The sequence below is a fragment of the Asterias rubens genome, chromosome 2 (genome assembly GCF_902459465.1).
Source record: "Asterias rubens chromosome 2, eAstRub1.3, whole genome shotgun sequence".
Lineage (NCBI taxonomy): Eukaryota > Metazoa > Echinodermata > Asteroidea > Forcipulatida > Asteriidae > Asterias > Asterias rubens.
In genome coordinates this window covers 7,407,205-7,429,607 of record NC_047063.1, presented here as the reverse complement: position 1 = coordinate 7,429,607, position 22,403 = coordinate 7,407,205, and the positions used below count along the sequence as shown (strand labels likewise).

The 22,403-nt window shown below is 39.3% G+C and overlaps 3 protein-coding genes across 6 annotated transcripts in view; 2 read left to right on the top strand and 1 right to left on the bottom strand.

The window, feature by feature from the left end:
* LOC117305062 (protein artemis-like) overlaps window positions 1-19,534 on the top strand; it is a 44,074-nt gene extending 24,540 nt beyond the window's left edge. For all 3 annotated transcript variants that reach the window (XM_033789788.1, XM_033789779.1, XM_033789798.1), the window contains 3 exons: window positions 901-1,016; window positions 16,105-16,251; window positions 17,980-19,534. In XM_033789788.1, the coding sequence (XP_033645679.1) occupies window positions 901-1,016; window positions 16,105-16,251; window positions 17,980-19,283 (1,567 nt within the window). In that variant the 3' untranslated portion in view covers window positions 19,284-19,534. The remainder of the gene's footprint in view (window positions 1-900; window positions 1,017-16,104; window positions 16,252-17,979) is intronic.
* Window positions 1,934-4,559, top strand: LOC117305092 (chondroadherin-like). Its single transcript, XM_033789833.1, has one exon. The coding sequence runs from the start codon at window positions 1,971-1,973 to the stop codon at window positions 3,516-3,518; it is 1,548 nt and encodes a 515-aa protein (XP_033645724.1). The 5' UTR covers window positions 1,934-1,970; the 3' UTR covers window positions 3,519-4,559.
* LOC117305079 (leucine-rich repeat-containing protein 15-like) lies at window positions 6,896-14,497 on the bottom strand. 2 transcript variants are annotated; one of them, XM_033789811.1, is made up of 2 exons: window positions 14,387-14,497; window positions 6,896-9,459 (listed from the first exon to the last, which is right to left on the bottom strand). In XM_033789811.1, exon 2 carries the CDS (start codon window positions 9,325-9,327, stop codon window positions 7,690-7,692), a length of 1,638 nt encoding a protein of 545 aa, XP_033645702.1. In that variant the 5' UTR covers window positions 9,328-9,459; window positions 14,387-14,497; the 3' UTR covers window positions 6,896-7,689. The 2 variants fall into 2 exon arrangements, with proteins under 2 accessions (XP_033645702.1, XP_033645711.1); XM_033789820.1 differs by lacking the exon at window positions 14,387-14,497 and adding an exon at window positions 11,763-12,087.
* Window positions 19,535-22,403: the final 2,869 nt, after the last annotated feature.

Sequence of the window (22,403 nt, the reverse complement as noted above, 5' to 3'; positions counted from 1 at the left end):
TGTTTTATACTATCAACCTCTCCCCATTACTCGTCACCAAGACAGGTTTTATGCTAATAATTATTTTGAGTAATTACCAATAGTGTCCACTGCCTTTAAGTACCAAACACCTTGACAATAGGTCTTTCTCATAGTTTTTGTTATTTTCATGTACAGTGCTTTGCTCTCCCTGTAAAAGCTCTTTATAAATACTTATTATTGTTACTTTTAACAGCGATGATTAAAAACCTCAAAAACATTGTTTGTTTTACACCACCCACATAGGATGTACACAAACCTTGAGTTCCCATGTGTGCACACACTAAACTTTGCCATAGATTGCCCCCCCCCCCCCCCCCCCCCCCGATGAGGTAAGCCCTATACACTTTTATGATATAGGACTCTTCCTCTGTGCTGTTCACTGAAAGTGAAAGTACTAGAGCTAAGCCACAAGCCTGCCTCGATCATGACTACACAGCATTTTTAATTATTTCTACGGATACTAGGATTTGCAGAATCACTGGCATGGTTTTTTTTTTATCGTCAGTACAATATCATAGGAAGAAACTATAAATAAATAGAAACTTACGGGTACAACCATGTACAGTCATGTGTAAAAACAATTGTGAGTCTTGGCTCTGAGGAGAGCCGGTTTGGTCTCTGTGACCAATCTGGCTTTTCTAAGAGCCAACACCCACACAAAAGAGATTTACACATGGTTGTACACGCCAGTTCACTATTTATTTATAGTTTCTTCTTATTTCTCCACACCATGCAAAGCTTGAAACAATACAATACAATGTCACTTAGATAAAACTGAGATGATTAAGACCATGTGATCGAGTTATGACCAATTAGAGTCTGTAAGTTGTTCAAGGTATTTATTAATTGAACTTGAAACTTGTTAAATTCTACTTAAAGGTTGAAGGATCTGAAGAGAGGTTCAAAGAAAAGTGACGTCAGTGAGTCGACATCTTCTTATAAACCACTTGGCAAACTTAAAGTATCAGCAAGGACAGTTCAGAGATATAATGCTGGTAAGTTTGCTTAGCATCTTCTATTGTCAAATATGCTCAGCATGTTCCGACCTCATTAACCTGCTCAAAATGCTCTGATCTACTCAAGCTGCTAAGCATATTTTAACCTTCTTAAGCTGCTTAGCTTGTTCCAATTTCATCAAGCTGCTTAGCATGTCCCTACCTGACTAAGCTGCTAAGCAAGTTCCAACCTCATAAAGCTGCATAGCATGTTCCAACCCAATTAAGCTGCTAAGCATTTTCAAACCTCATAAAGTTTGTATGCATAAACTGCTGAGCATGCTCCAAACTCTTTAGGCTGCTTAGCTTGTTCCAACCTCATCAAGCTGCTAAGAATGTTTCAACCCCCTTAAAACTTCTTAGCGTGCTCCAAACTCTTTAGGCTGCTTAGCTTGTTCCAACCTCATCAAGCTGCTAAGAATGTTTCAACCCCCTTAAAACTTCTTAGCGTGCTCCAAACTCATGAAGCTTAGTATGAAAATATGCAAAAGTTAGCATAGCTGCAATTTTGCCAACTTGTATATGAGAATAACAGCGTATCCACAACTGCAATATGGTCATCTTGATGTTGATTAAAAGCCTTGATTGAGTTATCATATGAAGTTGTAAATAAACGTACCATAAGTTAGACCCATGTTTGTCAAGTCATTGTTCACATCAGACAAATCAGTTTCACTGGGCAACCAATAGTCTGGTTGATAACAAGGAAATAGGATGTTGGAATACTGACAATAAGCTACACACAAGTTATCAAATGACGCAAGTTATATCCTGTTTGGTTAGGATTCCATGTACTACCTAATGGTAATAAAGCCTTGACTGTAGCCCGCTGGTATTATTTCTGTAACCTCGTTGGATGACATCATTTTAGAATTAATTGGTATATAAAGGATGAGAGCACAGTGGTTGGATAGATTTATTTGCTAGAACAACAGCGCAGACAGAAGTAGCAACATGGAAACTCAGTACAGGCAGGTTTTCTGGCTTTGGTTGATGCTAGCATTCTTTGTAGCGTCAATGCAGACGATTGTAAACGGAGAGGCATGTGACATTCTCATATTAAATCGCACCGCGGACTGCAGTGGAAGGAATTTAAGGACTTTACCAGATCCTAGGTCCATCCAAAATACCTCGGCAATTAATTTCAGTAGGAACGCCCTGCAGCGCTTTCCTGGCGAAAATGTAGAATTCACATCACCTCATCTTGAAACTTTAGATTTGTCGCAAAGCCAGATTGAAGAGTTGGATCTGATGGCGTTTGGGTTTGTGCCGTCTCTCAGGTACCTGAACATCAGCCATAACAAGCTTTCGTCTATTATGAACGGTTCCTTTATCAATTTAAAGAACCTCCAAGATCTGGACATCAGTTTCAACAACCTGCTCGATCTGTCGGAGGGACTTTGGGAAGGTCTGAACGAGGTAAAGAAACTGTATCTATCCAGTAATTCCCTGACGACACTAAAAGCAGGTGCTTTTGATTTCCTGAAACAGCTGGTATACCTTGATCTGTCAGAAAATCAGATCAGCATTATAAAGGAGGATGCATTCACTGACTTGGCAAATCTACAACATCTTAATTTATACCGGAATACCTTGACAGAAGTCCCCCTTTTCCCGGACAACTTCAGACGCAAGCTCGAGAAACTGAATCTCCAGGGAAACTCAATCAGTAAATTAGGACCAATTGCCTTTGGAAGATGTTTGTACCTTCATGTCCTTGATCTCAGTAAATTGGATCTGGATTATGTCCACGCATTAGCATTTCAAGGACTTCCAGCTCTAACAGAGCTTTATCTAGACACAAACCTGCTTCAGACTCTTCAAGTACAATCCATCGACGGCTTACACAATCTTAAATCTCTAACACTGTTCAGTAACCCCTGGGTTTGTGACTGCAATTTTAGTAAGCTCGCTGAATATTTGGTTTCAAACACAAGCAGAAATATTACTGTGACTCGCATCGAGTCCACATCCTGCAGAGGTTCTGACACCCAGATGGTGCCCCTTCATAGCTTAGAGAGCCGCAAGTTGTGTACCGGTACATCTCATGTAGTACCAGCGGTTGTTGGGTCAACAGTTCTTGTTATAGCGATTATAGTGATGTTCTGTGTCTGTCGAAAAAAGAAAATGCATGAGCCAAGATCTCCAGGAGTCGCCCAACAGGCTTCGCCAAGCTTCTCTGAGCAATCTTCTCCTGTAACTATGACTTACTTTGAGGATAATCTCCCCGGTTCTTCTGGAGCTAACAGCTCCCCGTCTGGTGACAAGTCTGACGTCTTTACCACTTCGGACCATTTCTACTCGAGTATTAAAGTTGTCGCCCCTGTGTACTGCTATGCTGATAGTAGAGACTTATTGCCTCAGGGGCCAGTTGGCTATCCAACCAAGTCCTCACCTAAGAAATGTTTTACTTGTCCTTCAAAACCTGGAGGGGATAAAGAGGAGGCCAAGGATGAAGAACTGTACCTCAAACCAGTGAAGACACCTCCCATTCACTTGTAGAATGTGTTTGGTGAGGATGGTGAATAGTACCTCGAACTAACGAGGAAACCTCCTACAGCAGGTGTCTGATAAGTATGATTAGTAGTACCTCAAACTAATGAGGAAACCTCCCATTAACATGTACACGTAGATAGTGTTCGGTGATGATGATTCGTTGTACCTCAAACTACTTAGGAAACCTCCCGTGAATTTGTAGAAGGTGTTTGGTGAGGATGGTGAATTGTACCTCAAACTAATGAGGAAACCTCCAATTAACATGTACACGTAGATAGTGTTCGGTGATGATGATTCGTTGTACCTCAAACTACTTAGGAAACCTCCCGTGAATTTGTAGAAGGTGTTTGGTGAGGATGGTGAATTGTACCTCAAACTAATTAGGAAACCTCCCATTAACATGTAGAAGGTGTTTGGTGAGGATGATTCGTTGTACCTCAAACGAATTAGGAAACTTTCCATTAACTTGTAGATTGTGTTTGGTGAGGATGATGAATTGTACCTCAAACCAAAAAGGAAACCCTCCATGTAATTCCTGATAAATGTAAAATGTATTGGTGTAAGCTGATATAGATCTTTCTATTGCAACGTCACGGCCCAAGTGTTTGCCAAACGAGGTTGGGAAAACTATGGAAAGCCATAAATGCAAATCAAAAACAGATAGCCATAGATTGTAGAAATGGCTTTAAAAATAAGTTGATTTTATTGAAAAACAAATCAACAAGTCATATTTCAGCTCATGAATCGCAACAGAAAATAATGTTTTTGGTCACAATTTCTTTTAACACAATTGATTGTTTTGCTACAATTTGGCGGGTCATGCCAATCGGTGCACCTTGTTTATCAATGATGGAAAGGTCTATAATATTATAAGGGAATAAAAGGGTAGCGAGGAGTTCTTACACAACTGTTTAAAGGTGGCAGGGGCGTCCCCTTGTGATCGCACGGCAACGACCTTGCAAGGTTTTTATTGGACGTAAGAACGAGTCACTACTCTTTTATTTCCATTCATATATGCCCGTTTGCCAAAAAATGTTAAAACAATGCAAGTACAGACACTTTGACAGTTGAAAATTTGAGGTTTGAAATATTTGTTTCAAAAACTTTGTGAAGAGTCTGTTACACACGCGCTTAGAAATAGATTACATGTATGCGTGCGCGCTTAAAAATAGATTACGCCCTGTTACTAAAGCTATGAATTGCTTGATAATCTTGCGCGCCTGACACGCGGAAGCCAGCCGTTTATAAACACTGGTAATTTTTAACTGTGTAAACACCCCAACGTGACGCGCTCTCCACCAATAGGAGTAGAGAAACTGTCTGGGGTATTTATGAATAAGAGATTTTGTAGATTTTACAAATAAGCAATGATTGTTTACACAGAAACTTTCACCCAGTTCTTGCTACATCCAAAGACATTTTCACTTTTAATATTTCTTGAAGTTTTGAAACACACTTCAGCTGTGTCAAAGGAAAAAAACATAAAGAGAGTGCTTTTAATGAACAATTAAGATATTGAAATAAATAAATAATTAAATACAATTTTATTACTCAAGAATTTCAAGGGAAAAAGCTGCATAGTTGTACGTACTGTTACAAAATTTTATATTGCCTGACGTTTCAGGTAACTAAGTTACCTGTTCATGTTTGTTGTGTTGTCATTTAGCCTTCGAGAAAGACTCTGCTAGGGTCGAAACGTCAGGCCATTAACTATTTTTTGCATTTATACTCTCGGTCGATTTGGTTGGTAAGTTGTTTGCAACAGCTAATTCTATTTTCTCAAAATTTTATATTGAAAAATTGACGCAATTCAGTGCAGCACATTTGAAAAACAGCAGGCCTTAATGGTCTCAAGAATCCTTTGCAGGGATTTTGTTGGTTTTATTTTATATAAAATAAAAAAAATACTTTTAATGTTGAATCTGAAATGTACCTACAACAGTATCCATCAAATTACATCATTTCAAATTTTGTTGTGTATTATTTTACACAAAAACTGAAAGAAGAAGTACATAAAACCTCCAGAGGACGATCAGAGCATACCGATCGAAACGTCGAGTTGAAACCAACGGTTCTTTTCAGAACCACCCCAACTCATTAGAGATAGTCATTACATGGTGTTACCGCAAACCTTTCCATATCGTAATTCCAGCATGCAAAGTTTCAAATCCTACTTACATAAAACCTGCATTTTTCAGTTTCTTTTTGAATCATGTAAAAAATTAGATCTTAGAGAAATGTAAATCAGCGCCTTTAAATCTGCAATTGGAATCAATACAATACATTTGTGATGTATCTATATTTATTAGTTCTAAAGATTGCAATTAACCAATGCCCCCAAATACTTGTCTATTTTGTGTTTGTTTCCATTTGAATATTTAACACGTTTAAAGGGAGGGTATAACTTCGGTAATTACTGAAAAAACAAATTAATCCATAAAAACTTACTTGGTAAGAAATACTGCAGCTGTTATAATGATAATGTAATCATGATATTGTTGAACATTTTGAGGAAAACAAAAGTTCAAAGCAGTGGACACTATTGGTAATTACTCAAAATAATTATGAACATAAAACCTTACTTGGTAACGAGTAATGGGGAGAGGTTGGTAGTACAAAACATTGTGAGAAACGGCTCCCTCTGAAGTGGAGTACTTTTCGAGAAAGAAGTAATTTTCCACGAATTTGATTTTCGAGACCTCAGATTAAGATTTTGAGGTCTCGAAATCAAGCATCTGAAAGCACACAACCTCGGATGACAAGGGTGTTTTATTTTCCTGTCATTATTATCTCGCAACTTCGACGACCAACTGAGCTCAAATTTTCACAGGTTTGTTATTTTATGCATTATGTTGAGATACACCAAGTCAGAAGACTGGTCTTTGCCAATTACCAATAATGTCCAGTGTCTATAATAGATGTTTACTTTGCATCGGGATAAATAATATTTATTTTGGTTTGACATGTACCCTTACACTACCAATGTGTGAAAGCATTGTGTACTCAGTACTTTCCAGTGTTCTGTGAAAAAAAAAATCACAGGCATATTACTTGGGTGGGATTTGAGCCCACAACCTTTGCAATTTAGAGGAGTGTTTTACCAGCTATCCCACGAGTGTTTGCTTGGTAGGTAGAGGCAGTTCGAATCCTATATTTTAGCAGCAATTTAATGCATTTGCATCAGAGAGAAATAATAAATCATTTATATATAACAGGTGTATCAGAACTGCAGCGTTGATAATGTAAAATAAAAAATGGAAAAAAAACGATCCCCCACTTTAGGTTTTAGAGAAAGGGCTTCAAACAAATTTCAATCTGAGAAACATTCCAAGCATGATATGTTTCTCAGATTGTGTATTCAAATTGCAGGCTATTCTTCCTGCTTGGATAAAAACCGCTCTGTATTTTCGGCAATATCTTTTTAAAAAAAGCTACGAACCTTTTTTAATGAAATTTTGCCAGGTTAATATGTTTGCACACTGTATACATTGATACAGGATTTCAAAAATAGAACGGTTAAAAAACCCCAAAGAATACTTTGCCTTTTAAGGAACAGTTACGGAACTGGTGTTTGCTAACAAAACAGTTACTGGCAGTGTAAGCATTTTATGATATCCAACTTACATGTATACATAAACTGAAAAACCCATAGACGTTTGAGATCGATCGGCCGTCTGGGTCAAAACAAAATAGTGAAAAGTCCAACCTTGTCCTTTCCCCTGAAGAGCAATTTGCCTAACTTCACAACTATGCTAAAACAAAGCAAGGGACCCCTGCTTAATTGCTGTAGTGTGAACAGGGCAACATAAGCAGTTGTTGTGTTTTTATGCTAGCAATATCCTCAGTGAAGTTTAAATAAATGGATAATTTTCTAATCACACTGTTTGTAATAATCTGTAATTGTCTATCCTAAATTCTTATAGTGCTTCATCACACCTGGTGTCAAACTTTTCTTATTTTAACAGTAGTTATACAAAGCTGTGTTTGAAAATTGAATTATGACACCCACTTGCGTAAAGACATCCCAGTGTGTAGGAAACACATTAAATTGTACCACTTTGCACGATTGACGTTTTCCAAAAAAGCAATTGAAATGCTTGTAATTTTACCTGAAACCTTCCAACAAGTGTTTCAACAAATGAATGATTTGAAACAGTACTGAAGTTTCTATGTTTGTTTATATTGAAATGTCATCATCTAAAGGGAACAGACTATCGTTGATGCTACGAAGCATCTCGCGCGCTTTTCTTTGTCTCTTGCGATAGAAGAATATTCCGCAGACTGTACAAAGTAAGACAACGGTAGCAAGACCAACACAGCTCCCAATAGTCACCTTCCGATGGTTTGCTTCATGGGTTGCGTCCTTGGGGGTTGGGGCATCACAGCTCAGACTGTGGGTGGGGACACTGAAGATGCCCTGCCCGGCAAGTTGGGGTGGGCTTTGACACTTAGGCGGAGGCTGACTGGAGTTGAAAACTTGCGTTACTTGCTTTGGTGTGTAACGTTTTTCAACCCTTTGGACGAAATCTCGAAGGTGACAATCACATGCCCATGGATTGTCGCTTAGATCAATTTCAAGATTGCCACTAAGCTGTATTGAATCAAGGATGTTGTGAAATAGCGTCGTCAGTTTATTATTTGAAAGGTCCAACTGATGGATATTTTCAAGTCCATCAAATCCATTCTCCTTGATGCTACTCAGTTTTGAGTCGGCGATGACTAGTTTCCTAAGATTTGTTGCATTCTGGAAAGAGAATGCGGGTATTTCAGTGATTGATGTTTGTGAGTAGTGAAGCATTTCTAACAGTGGGAGTTCTGTTAATGTGTGCGTAGGAATTTCTATCAGGGCGACGTTGTCGTCCAAATAGAGCTCCTTTAACTCTGGAACATATTGGAAGTCCCCTGGTTGGACAGAGCGAAGCTGGCAGCTTGTGAGATAGATTTTATCCAATTGTGGGATGGGCTTGAAGGCAAGGGATGGAACAACTCCAAGTGGGTTATCATGAAAGTTCAAGGTTGTCAGTTTATGCAGTCCTGAGAATGTAGCTTCGGTGAAGCTGGTAGCGGCCAGCAAATTACCACCGAGCTCTAGATCCGTCAGTGCGTACAGTTGACTGAAGGTTTCATCCCCGATAGTTCTTAAGGCGTGGTTGTTCTCTAAGCTAAGCATCTGGAGATGGTGTAAGCCGCTGAACGACCGATAATCACCCAGCACCGATAGATGGTTGTAACGAAGGTAAAGAATGTGCAGATTCTCCAAACCCTGAAATGCGTTTGCTGGAATATCCGTCAGAGCGTTGAAACTCAACGACAGCCAGTAAAGCAGCGTCAGACCAACAAACTGCCTCGGGTGTAGCTGCTGGAGCTTATTGTAGTACAAATACAAGTGTGTCACTCTGCCGAGACCATCAAATGCGTTAGGCGCTATAGTCTCAATATTATTGTAGTCTAGATGAAGTGACTTGAGTTGTGGAAGGCCGTGGAAGGCGTTGTCGTCAATGATCTCCAAGTTGCCCTCTCTCAGATGAAGCTCTTGTAAACTGTTGAGATTGTGAGGGAGGAATGTATAACCTGGTAGGTTGGTGAAGCGATGGTTGGGGAATTTCAGGATAGTAGTCTCTTCGGGAATGTCGACAGGAATAAGTGCAGCGTCGGGACAGGTGACTGTTTGCTGGTCACATTGGCAGAGGTCTGGGCATGCTGTGCTGACCTGCAAGTCCGAGACAAGGAACAGCCCAACTAAGCAACGGAGAAAGCCACTATTGGTTCTTGTGTAATAAGGTTCTTTTCTCCATGGAAACGCCTTCATGATCATGGAAAGTGTCAACGGTATTTGGAAAGAAGTTACTCACTTTCAGTTTCTTACTGTTGAAGACGTCTGTTTTGGTTGTCTTTTATGGTCTTGATGGGCTTGTGACTTGGCAGTAGGTTGATCTTGCTTCAGATTCTGTGACAGACAAAAAAATAAAATAAAAGTAAAACCTTGTTAAAGAAACCGGACACTATTGGTAATTGTCAAAGACCAGTCTTCTCACTTGGTGTATCTCAACATATGCATAACGTAACAAACCTGTGAAAATTTGAGCTCAATTGGTCGTCGAAGTTGCGAGATAATAATGAAAGAAAACACACCATTGTCACACGAAATTGTGTGCTTTCAAATGCTTGATTTCGAGACCTCAAATTCTAATTCTGAGGTCTCGAAATCAAATTCGTTGAAAATTACTTCTTTCTCGAAAACTACGTCACTTCAGAGGGAGCTGTTTCTCACAATGTTCTACTCTATCAACCTCTCTCTCCCCATTACTCGCTACCAAATAAGGTTGTATGCTAATAATTATTTTGCGTAATTACCAATAGTGTCATCTGCCTTTAAATAGCGAGCACAATCATAAAGAGGTCCTGCTTATAACCAGTACATTCTAAAGTCCTGAATCTCATTTCTGCTTTGTGATGCTTTGTATTTCTTTGTAACTGTCCTCTATTATCTGTTATGAAGAGGTCATTGGCTAGTCCAGTCGACTGTACTTCCACCTTCAATATCATTGTGTAGTGAAGTTATTTTGAATCAACAAAGAGTGACAAATTCCAAGATATTTAGAAACCGCATGAAGGGCCTGGGTCTGATCTTATTTAAAATGAATTATTTAGACAGTATACTGTACACAGTGTGCTTGAAATGTTACTAGGTGGTGATTATATGGAAAACAAATTCAATTTAGTGGGAGTTTACCACTGTTGCAACAAACGGCGCATTAAATATATTATCACGAGAAGTAAGTTTAAAGGGGGGAGGCAAAATTGGGCCTTACAGGCAGTTTGGAAGTTTAGAGTGACTCTATACCGTGATAAACATGTGTAATTGAACTTAAATTTGTAGCAAACTCATTTCCGCACAAATACATCAGATCAGCTTAACAAAACAACATCCTGAGGTCTCCATTTCTGAAGTGCATTTGTATTCTTCACTTTCAAAGTAAATATCATGTACAAAGGTTTAATATTACAAGGAAGCAACAAATGCGATTGCCTCCATGCCCACTGGTCATTGCCCTGGTTGGTGCCCTTGAAAGTATTCGGTAGAAATTGACAATTTCGTCAATAGAGGGTGAGAAAACGCCTTGCCGCCATGCCCTTTCAAAATCGAAGCACACAGGTATGCATGTGAATAATAATAATAATAATAACCGTATTTATAACGCGCCTTTTGCCAAAGGATACAAGCGCCAGGTATTATTACTGCAAGGAGTGGGGCGAATTTTTGAGATATAAGACCTAATCCTTAAGCACCATGTAATGGTTTACAAGGTGCTATGGCACAATATGCTGCCAATCCAGCCAGGAACACCGGGGCAAACCCCTTCTCTTTTTGATAAGTGCACTGGGTTCTTTTACATGCGTTTACACAACACATGGGACCAACGGCTTTACGTCCCATCCGAAGGACGAAGCAATGGTTGTGTGTGTCTTGCTTAAGGACACAAGTGTCACGGCTGGGGATACGAACCCACACTCTGCTGATCAGAAACACCAGAGTTTGATTTCGGTACTCTTAACCGCTCGGCCACGACACTCCCACGAATACATGAAACAATGTAATGTAAATAAGCCCTGATACTGTTTTTGCATGGAGGTAGCTAATCCTACTACCTCCATGGTTTTTATGATTTCAATTTGGTACGCAGTACAGAAAGGACCACGGACCACTGCCGTGTACACCATAGAGGTAGAGATTCATAATAATAATAATAATAAGACATTTGTAAAGCGCCTAATGCAAAAGCCTCTAAGCTTTACGGTGTCATGACTGTAAAGCATTATGCATACACATGAACCATGGACGAGCAGTATGTAGGAATAGACGAACCACACAAAATCAATGCAATATAAATACACACGCACCCGCACCAAGGGAGGTCATATGGTGTACATATGAGAGAACCATTTTTACAGGCCTGGCTATTTCTATCTCCATATTATTAGTATTAGGCCATGGCCTCCGTTGCCGTGGTCTTAGCCTAATACTAATAGTGCCCCTTCAAAAAAGTCCCATAGACTTTCAGATTTTACAATGGCAGCTGTGCCCTAGTTGCCAAATGAAAACTAACGGCCTTGCCCTATCAAAGATTAATTTCCAGGCCTGCATTCATATACACACGTATTACAAAGAGAATCAACGAACACATCAGGATGGCCTTGACAGGATATGAAGATCTAAAGAACAAGATCATAACACGTAGCTTACATTACCTTCACTTTGTACTTCCTTCCTGGAATTCTGCGAATTCAGTGAAATATCACTCTATGGTACAGCATTAAACTGTACCTTTTCCATATATACATGTACAGTACCGGTACTATACTTTACTAAAATACACCTACATGGTAGGCCTACCAGTCACAAGGTGAAGTCAGGGTGAATGAGCATGAATGTAACAGTTCGTTCAGTACCTTTACATCTAATTGTTCTCCCCTAAATACAATAATGTCTGGTGGTCTTCTGGGCAGAATAATGGCTTGGTTAATATTATTAACAGAGCAGTGCTGGGTACGCATGAAGCAATTGTTTGTTTTTCTGCAGGTCGTGGGGGTCCAACAGCTTGTAGAGCGTACCATTATTACACTAGGGGTGTTTTTGTTGTTGTTGTGGGATGGTTAAAATGAACAGGTTAACAAAAGGCCTATATGTACCGTTCATGTACCAGTAACATGCTAGACTTGTTGACAAGTAGAATGTTTGTACCTTTAACAATGGCCTGTCTAGTAATAGTCTTCAATTAAAGTCTGCCATCCTTGAATCAGTGTCCATAAAATAAAATAGAATGTACAAACAAAGTATAGCATTATTGACAGTAAACTATGACAAGCAGATATGGTGATGGACTTATGGAACACAGCAAAAAGCTTTCGAAACAGCACGACAGACTCCATGGTCAGAATTGGTCTGTGTGTTTGTTTGTTTGTTTGTTTGTTTGTTTGTTTGTTTGATTGTCCAAAAATCACAATAAATAATCATTAAACATACAAGCAGTAGGTGCAGAGGAGGGCACCAGGGAAAAAAGCCTAGGCTTATACAGGGGGCAGTGTTTAGATTATAAATAAATTGGTTTTAGTTTACAGCTTTTCACATCGAGTTGTTGACGGTCAGAACAACTTGTCAAATGAAATTGTCTCAGCTCCTTCCAAGAACCAAATCAAAGCTAACGAATTCTCAAAAAAAAACTCTTAGAGCAGTTATATGTCCTGCAGGAAGAATACTCTGTATTGGAATACACAATCAGAAATGTGTATAACGTTCAGATTCAAATTGCACCACAATCTCGAGGCCAGTGATTTTAGCATCAGGCCAGTTAACTCATGACCAGGCTTGTCAAAAAAACTCTTCAAACATTTGAGCAACAAGCCAGATTTAAATTTGACCACAGGCCTCGAGGCCAGTGATTTTAGCATCAGGCTAGTAAACTCATGACCAGGCTTGTAAAAAATCTCTTAAAACTTTTGAACAACAAGCCAGATTTAATTTGGACCACAGACCTCAAGGCCAGTGAGTTTAGCATCAGGCTAGTAAACTCATGACCAGGCTTGTCCAAAAACTCCTAAAACTTTTGAGCAACAAGCCAGATTTAATTTGGACCACAGACCAGTAAACTCATGACCAGGCTTGTAAAAAAACTCTTAAAATTGTTGAGCAACAAGCCAGATTCAAATTGGACCATAGACCTCGAGGCCAGTGAGTTTAGCGTCAGGCCAGTAAACTCATCACCAGGCCTGTCAAAAAACTGTTAAAACTTTTGAGCAATAAGCCAGATTCAAATTAGACACAGGCCCGAGGCCACTGATTATAGTGTCAGGCCAGTAAACTCATGACCAGGCCTGTCAAAAATCTCTTAAAACCTTTGAGCCACAAGCCAGATTCAAATGGGACAACAGGCGTGAACAAAAAATCCTGGCTCAAAATGGCAGATTTATAAAAATTGGCCAAAAAATAAATTGTTTCCAAATAAGTCAAAATAACAAGTTTAACCCCTTGCAGTTTTACAACAAAAAATCTTGGCTCAAAAATACCTTTTTTTTTAATTTGCTTAAAAATAAAATGGTCCAAACTCAGTCAAGAGAACCCCTTGCAATATTTTCACCAACAATTCTGACTCTAAAGGGTCCCATTTTAAAAATTGGCTGAAAAATAAAATGGTTCCAAATCAGTCAAAAGAACAAGTTAAACACCTTGCAGTTTTTTAAACCAAAAATCCTGGCTCAAAAAGGCCAATTTTTAAAAATTGGACGGGGAAAAAAAATGGTCACAAACCAGTCAAATCAACAAGTTTAACACCTTGCAGTTTTTTGAACCAAAAATCCTGGCTCAAAAAGACCCATTTTTTAAAATTGGCTGGAAAAAAAATAATATTTAGTTCAAAATAAGTCAAAAAGAACAAGTTTAACCGCTTGTTGTTTAAAAAAAAAAAATATCCTGGCTCAAAATGGCTTAGTTTTTAAAGACACTGGACACGACCAGTCTTCTCACTTGGTGTATCTCAACATATGCATGAAATAACAAACCTGTGAAAATTTGAACTCAATTGGTCGTCGAAGCTGCGAGATAATAATGAAAGAAAAAACACCCTTGTCACACAAAGTTGTGTGCTTTCAGATGCTTCATTTTGAGACCACAAATTCTAAATCTGAGGTCTCGAAATCAAATTCCTGGAAAATTACTTCTTTCTTGAAAACTTCATTACTTCAGAGGGAGCCGTTTCTCACAATGTTTTTTACTGTCTCCCCATTACTCGTTACCAAGTAAGGTTTCATGCTAATAAGTATATTGAGTAATTACCAATAGTGTCCACTGCCTTTAAAGTGATATGGTCGACACTTACTGTGTGGTTAAGGTTTGTAGTCATCTCTCCGATGGATTCGTAGCTCTACAAGTTGGAGATAAATGGTCACCATCATCATCATGTCGGTTTTAAGGCAGATGTACAGTCTGTTCTGGGTTGGTCATTCTTTTTATATCATCTGGACAGGAAATTGTTCAATCAGGGCATTTTTGTCAAGGCCCTTGTTTTAGGACATTTCAGTTCAGGGATGAGTCCTCTATGAACTTCCTGAGTGACCTTAGCACCTTATGCCAACCTATTACAAGAAGAAAGTACCTTGAAATTAATATCCAAAAAGAAATTTTATTTGTTGTGGTGTTTTCAACAACAAAAAATTCCATATATATGCAAAATGTACATACAAGTAATTATATACAATTATAATTATCTTACAGGCCTGTATGCTTCGTTTTTTAAAGAAGAGGGCAACGAGGCATTTTCTCCTTGATGTAAGGGCACCCTATGAGGACATTGTAAATTGCTACTGTAGAATTTCAAGGGCACCAAGGCAATGAACAGGAGGCATGAAGGCCGTTGCCTTTGTTGCCTCCGTGAAAGACAAATAAAGGACTACTAGAATAAGAATTATTTGAGACACAATGAAACAAAGCCAAATAGGAAGACATACTCAAAAGACAGAGACAAAGTTAACAACAGAGTGGAATCTCATCAGAACTTAACATAACTTACAGGACAAACAAACTATTATTCAAGGGAAAACCCACATAGTTAAGCAGGGACTGAAAACACCATTCTCATAGTGCCCCTCTCCGTGATTCGAATCGAGGTCTAAGAGGTGAAAGGCGTGCAAAGAAACTATTAACTAACCCCAACTACCTGGGTTGAGTCCTGGACTCAATTTCTACAACTCCGCCTTGGTCTGTCATGGCTTAGCGGTTAAGAGCACCGGACTCGAGCTTTGGTATTTCTGATCAGCAGAGTGTAGGTTCGGGTCCCAGTTATGACACTTGTGTCTTGAGCAAACCCCATAACCATAATGCATCGTCCTTCAGATGGGATGTAAAGCCGTTGGTCCCGTGTGTTATCTAACGCACATAAAAGAACTCAGTGCATTATCGAAAAGAGAAGGGGTTCTCCCTGTGTTCCTTGGTCTGTCATGGCCTAGCAGTTAAGAACACCAAACTCAAGCTTTGGTATTTCTGATCAGCAGAGTGTGGGTTCAAGTCCCAGTTATGACACTTGTGTCTTGAGCAAAGCCCTTGACCATAATGCTTCGTCCTTCAAAGGGATGTAAAGCCGTTGGTCCCGTCTGTTATCTAACGCACATAAAAGAACTCAGTGCATTATCGAAAAGAGAAAGGGTTCGCCCTGTGTTCCTGGTTTGATTGGCAGCATGTTGCGCTACAGCGTCTTGTTAACCATTACATGATGCTACATGTATGTAACATGAACAGGTCTCATGATTCAGGTCCCACATTAGTTGTAAGCATCCGCTCGTCAATACTGACCATGGACTGCTCCTGGGGAGTTGTCCTCTCTCTTGCAGCTGCGGCTGTGGCTTAGAAGTCTGATTTTTGCATGGCAGGCTCTGCCACAGTCTTTTAGGAAAATAATGAATGTTGAAGTGCCTTGAGTGTCATCAAGTGACGGATATGAGTGCTATACAAGAAACCACTATTATTATTATTATTATTATTATTATTATTATTATTATTAAGTAGTGGTTGTTGAAATTGATTCTTTGCAATACTTTACAGCTCCTTGTCAGTTTGGCAGTGACATTACAGATGAGTTGGAAGCTCTATTTAATAAGACATCACCTCTGGTTGATAGAAGAAAGAGAATCAAGCTTCAAGAAAACCATCATGATGGAGGCTTTGAAGCTGATGGTGATCAACAGCAAAGTAAGGTTCTTGAAATGCTTCTAGATATTCATTTCTTCTTCTTCCTTTCTAATAATAATAATAATGGCTTTTTATATAGCGCTCAGGTTCGTCATGCAGTGACGCTCATGGCGCTCCAACAATATTACCCCTGGTCACTGGGCCTGTAATCAATCCTTAAACCATCTCAGCTCCCTGGGGAGTATACAGCCTTGTGAACCATCTCAGCTCCCTGGGGAGTATACAGCCTTGTGAACCATCTCAGCTCCCTGGGGAGTATACAGCCTTGTGAACCATCTCAGCTCCCTGGGGAGTATACAGCCTTGTGAACCATCTCAGCTCCCTGGGGAGTATACAGCCTTGTGAACCATCTCAGCTCCCTGGGGAGTATACAGCCTTGTGCAACAAATGCACTACTCGGCTAAATCAATAACAAGAACCATCTCTGCCCTCACATGTACCCACCTACCCCTGGGTGGAGAGAAGCAATTATAGTTAAGTGTCTTGCTCAGGGACACAAGTGTCACGACCGGAATTCGAACCCACACTCTGCTGAACAGAATCACCAGAGCTTGAACTCTGGTGCAGCCTTAATTGAAGATAGTCGCATTGCCAGACCCACCAGGTCGATTCCCTTCTCTTTGTGATAAGTGTGTATTTTTTTTTATACGTGCGTTGATAGTTGTTATAACAACACACGTAACATACAGCTTTACGTCCCATCTGACGAAGCAGTGGGTAAGTGTCTTGCTTAAAGGCAGTGTACACTATTGGTAATTGTCAAAGACTAGCCTTCACAGTTGGTGTATCTCAACATATGCATAAAATAACTAACTTGTGAAAATTGTCATAAGAAGTTGTGTGGGTTTAGATGGTTGATTTCGAGACCTCAAGTTCTAAATCTGAGGTCTCGAAATCAAATTCATGGAAAATTACTTCTTTCTCGAAAACTATGGCACTTCAGAGGGAGCCGTTTCTCACAATGTTTTATACTACCAACCTCTCCCCATTACTGGTTATAAAGTGAGGTTTTATGCTGAGGATAATTATTTTGAGTAATTACCAATAGTGTCCACTGCCTTTAAGGACACAAGTGTCATGTCTCCCGAACCCACACTCCCTTGAACAGGTTAGAGCTTGAGTTCCGTAGCGGTGCTCTTAGCCCTTCCGACACGACACCTCCTTGGTCTGGGACACTTTGCACTGTGCTATGTGTTTCATGATTAGATGAACATGGTGTATTGCAATAATAATAGTAATTTTATCGCGCATTTTACAATAATGTTTCAATTCACTTACATTAGTGCGCTGGTCATTGTGTAAACATAGAGCTAGCTCTATGGTGTAATAAATAGCATTCCTGTAATATTTCTCAGCTAACTGGGTAGTATACAACCCTGGGCTGGTGTGGTGCTCCATAGGCTTTATCAAACACAATATGTACCCTCGGAGGTACTCGTTTATACCCCTGAAGAGAAGTAATCATCATGAAGTGTCTTGCTCAAGGCAACAACAAAGTGTCAAGACCGGGATTCAAACCTACACAGCCAGAAACCAGCATTGTATGAGAGTGCCTGCCATCAGAAGAAGTTTGTATCTAAGTCACTGTATGGGGAGGACATAATCTCGGGGGGGGAGGATCTCCTGCCACACCGGCATTATCCCAAAGTCACTCTTGTAGATTTTCTATTTTCCCAACTAGAAATTTATTGCTAGTTCATTAATCATTACTCGCTTTTATTTTACCAGGAATATTGATGGACACAGAGAGTTCTAGTAGCCATAGTTACATTGCCATGGATGACAGTGACTTGAGCAGTTGTGAGCTAGACTTGTTCGATTCAGCACCTGGACAATCTCAGACACACAGGGAAGATGTGAAACAACCAAATCATACCTCATCTGAGTCAGGAGACTCGGTAAAGTCTACTAACTTCCCTCTGCATCAGACCACCAAAGCCTCAACGTCCTCTCGAACTCTGACAGAAAGTTCGAAGCCTGCTGAGGCAGAGACGAAATTCCGCTCAGACACAAAGTTGTCCGGCATCAAATCAAAACATAATGAGATTAGCGACTGGTTGAGATATCTTCCAAACTCGTTGGCCGTTGAAACACAGGTACTTGGAAAGAGGAATAAATCGACGATGGATGGGTTGTTCGTGGATAAAACACATGAAAGAGAAGTAAAGAACGTTGACTCTTTGGATATGAACAGTTCTTTAACAACCCAACCAGACAACACTGAAAGGGACAAGGTCAGGTCAAAGGTCAGTTCAAAGGTCAGAGGTCAACAATCTCCAAATAAGAAGCAGACTGTTGAAAGCAGATTAGAGTCACACGATGAAAAACAATCCATACGTAACGCGTGTCATCAAGACACCAAACCTGATGAGCTCTCGGAATTAACCAGCTCATTTGCCGAGTCAGACAAAACGGAAGAATATAAATTCAGCTCCAGTCAAGAATTATTCCCGGAGGAGAAAGTGCAAGACTCGTCTCGCGAGGAGGTTCAAATCCAGCCTGGAAACTGTGACTCGAGAACGTATCAAGGAATTTTAGACGTTGACGACAGCGGTGAATCTAAAGATAAGATCAATGATGATTCAGGGTTTCCAACCGGTTCGGACTCATTTAGAGGTAATGAAGCCTTAGAACATGATTATTTTAGATTGAATGTTGCATCTGATCCAACCCAACCTTCCTTACATCGCAATAGCTCCCCATTACAGTCACCTAATAGAATCAATAATTTACAATCATCAGACGTGCATCAAATACCATCCAAATCCAAAGAACCATTGTTACCGAAGACAGTAACGCAATCATTTGCTGATAACATTGGGCAGTCTCTAGACACCAATTATTCAGGGGAGACATTCTTGCCTAGCTCTCAAAGTTCTCTTATCTCACAAGCTTCATCTGATTTTGACATCCCGTGTACCCCAGAGGGTAAGAAACTGCACCCTTCACAAGTTGAGGAGGTGAGGGTTATGATAGCAAGAGGAGACTCGATTCCTCTGGTGTCATGTAAGAAGAAAATCGAATCAGATTAATAGTGAGATTCAAAATGGAGATTCCATTGGGAAATATCTCTTGTTATGTGAATGGCTTTGGTTCTTATTAATGAATTTGTTGTTAATTTCATGATGTAATTGTCTTTAGTGCGCTTGACTGCATGGCCTCACCACACCACACAGCAGTTACAGACACATTCGCTAAAGCACTGAACTAAGTTGTTCAGCTTTTAAAGGCACTGGACACCTTTGGTAATTGTCAAAGACCAGTCATCTCACTTTGTGTATCTCAACATGTGCAATAAATAAATAAACCCGTCAAAATTTAAACTCAATTGGACGTCGAAGTTGCGAGATAATAATGGAAGAAAAAATACTGTTGTCACACGAGGTTGTGTGCTTTCAGATGCTCGATTTCGGAACCTCAAAATCTAATTCTTGCTAAGGAGTTGGTAAATGTTTTTCTAAGAAAGGGAGAAATGACTATCACTTTAAAAGTATTATACTGCAAAACAGTAATACTTTACTAAAAAATGACAATAATGACTAAAATGGAAGCCGCCAACATAGGGCTGGATAGCTCAGTTGGTAGAGCATTAATCTGGTGGTCATAGGTTCAAATCCCGCTCTAGTCAATATGTCGTTGTTCAACCCCCAACTCATTTGAAGTTTACCCAGTCAGTTTCCCTTGTGGTTTGTTATTTGAACAATGAAGTTATTTGTTCAATGTCGGAACCTAAAAATCTAATCCATGCTAGAGCTGGTAATTGTTTTTCCTAAGGAAACAGAGAAATGAATATCACTTTAAAAGTATTATATTGCGAAACACCAACAATCAATTTTAAAGTTTACCCGGTCTTTTTCCCTTGCGGTTTATTATTTGATATCTTGACTAAAAAGTCGCATCACCTAAAGGTGATTCTCTGGCTGTCGCTTCCCAGGTTATATCATAGACTTGGGTAGGATCCCTGGCTACACGGCAGTTAGTGGTTGTATGGCTTCTGATTGGCACTTCCGAACAAAGATATTGACAAAATAGAAAGACTGCCAAGATAGGGCAAGACAGCTTAGTTGGTGGAGCATTAATCCGGAGGTGGTTGGTTCAAATCCTGCTCTAGTCAATTTGTCATTGTTCAACCCCAAATCATTTACAGTTTACTCTGCAGTCAGTTTCCCTTGTGGGTTGTTATTTGAATAATGAATTTATTTATTCAATGTTCTTTCAAAATGTTCATAATTCATGAATTAAATCATTTTAGACTACAACTTAAGTTGAATTATACTACTTGTTCAATTTGATTATTAAAGTGCAAATGTTGTACAACTAATTTCAGATGAATTTATTGTATTAACATGATTTAAAAATTCAATTTGTGCCAGTTTTGCGCAAAGCATTAGCAAATCAACTGAAAGAGTAACTGAACAATCTGACATTCGGTACTGTTTGAAATATTTTATAAGTTGTGGGAATTGTTACTGAAAGATTTATACTTGAAGCTTTCCGTCTTACGTTGATCAATTGAATAATTTAATCAATGTGTGCTTGTGCATAATTAAAGGCAGTGGACACTATTGGTAATTGTCAAAGACTGGCCTTCACAGTTGGTGTATCTCAACATATGCATAAAATAACTAACTTGTGAAAATTTGAGCTCAATCTGTCATCAAAGTTGCGAGATAATAACGAAAAAAGAAAACACCCTAGTCACACGAAGTTGTGTGCGTTTAGATGGTTGATTTCGAGACCTCAAGTTCTAAACTTGAGGTCTCGAAATCAAATTCGTGGAAAATTACTTCTATCTCGAAAACTACTCCACTTCAGAGGGAGCCGTTTCTCACAGTGTTTTATACTGCCAACCTCTCCCCATTACTCTTTACCAAGTGAGGTTTAATGCTAATAGTTATTTTGAGTAATTACCAATAGTGTCCACTGCCTTTAACTGCATTTAATTTTAAAATATCCATGCACTAAGTATGATAGAGGCTGGATCTATATGGTAACATAATGAATTGAAGTTGTTTAAATTTTGTTGTGTTAAAATCGAAAATACATCTGGAAAATATGAATTGTAGCTATTTTAAATATTGTGTGCTATATGATGATTTTTCCAATGAGAAGCATACAGCCAAAATGATGTGTTTAAAAAAATGTGAATGCCACAAGAGTTAGGACTGTCTTATTTTGAGTTAAAGAGAAGGTACACGTTTGGTAATTGTCAAAGACCAGTGTCCTCGCTTGGTGTATCCCCTCATAAGCATAAAATAACAAGCCTGTGTACATTTTGGCTCAATTGGTCACCGAAGTTGTGAGAAAATGATGAGAGAAAAAACACACTTGTTTGACGAATTTGTGTACTTTCAGATAGGAATAAAAGACTTCTGGCTAGAAGTCTTTTATTATTTTAGTGAGAAATTACCTCTTTCTCAAAAACTACGTCACTTCAGAGGGAGTGGTTTCCCACAATGCTTTATGTTATCAACATCTTTCCAATGCCCGTTACCAAGTCAGTTTTTAAGTTCATATTTGTTTTGAGTAATTACCCAAAAAAAAGAAACGTGTACCTTCCCTTTAAGTCCTAACTGAGGACTAGCCTTTTGTTAATGCGGTTAGACCATGTGTGTGTACTTGCCAGGAAGTGTTTGTTTTCTTAGAGAACTGTATTCTACTACCGCGGAGTAGATGTTCAGGGGTTCGGGAGACTTCTCACTGCTTTTTAACTATTACCTGGGCGGGTGGTACACTAGGCTGGGACTACTACTTTAGATTTTAGGATCGTGATTAATTGTACTACCGCGGAGTCAGTTCTTGAATTGATCTCAACGTTTCGACTAGCTTGCTCAAAAATTTGCAGATCTTACACTCAAGCACTTATTATCATTATCATTGACACAGCGACTGTTAATAATTGCTATTATTCTTAAATTTGTCTCAACGTTTCGACTAGCTTGCTCTTGTCATCGTCAGGAGAACAAACTCTACCTGGAAAGTAGATACTCACAGGTGTTACCGCAAACCAAATATATATTGATACCTCACTATGCAATGCCTCAAATTCTATTTTAAGTTTTGGTTATTGTCCCCCTTTTTCGGCTACCTCATCTCGAGGTAGATTTCGTTTGGTGGCTCTGTCATGCCGTTTTGTCTTGTTCATCTGGTTG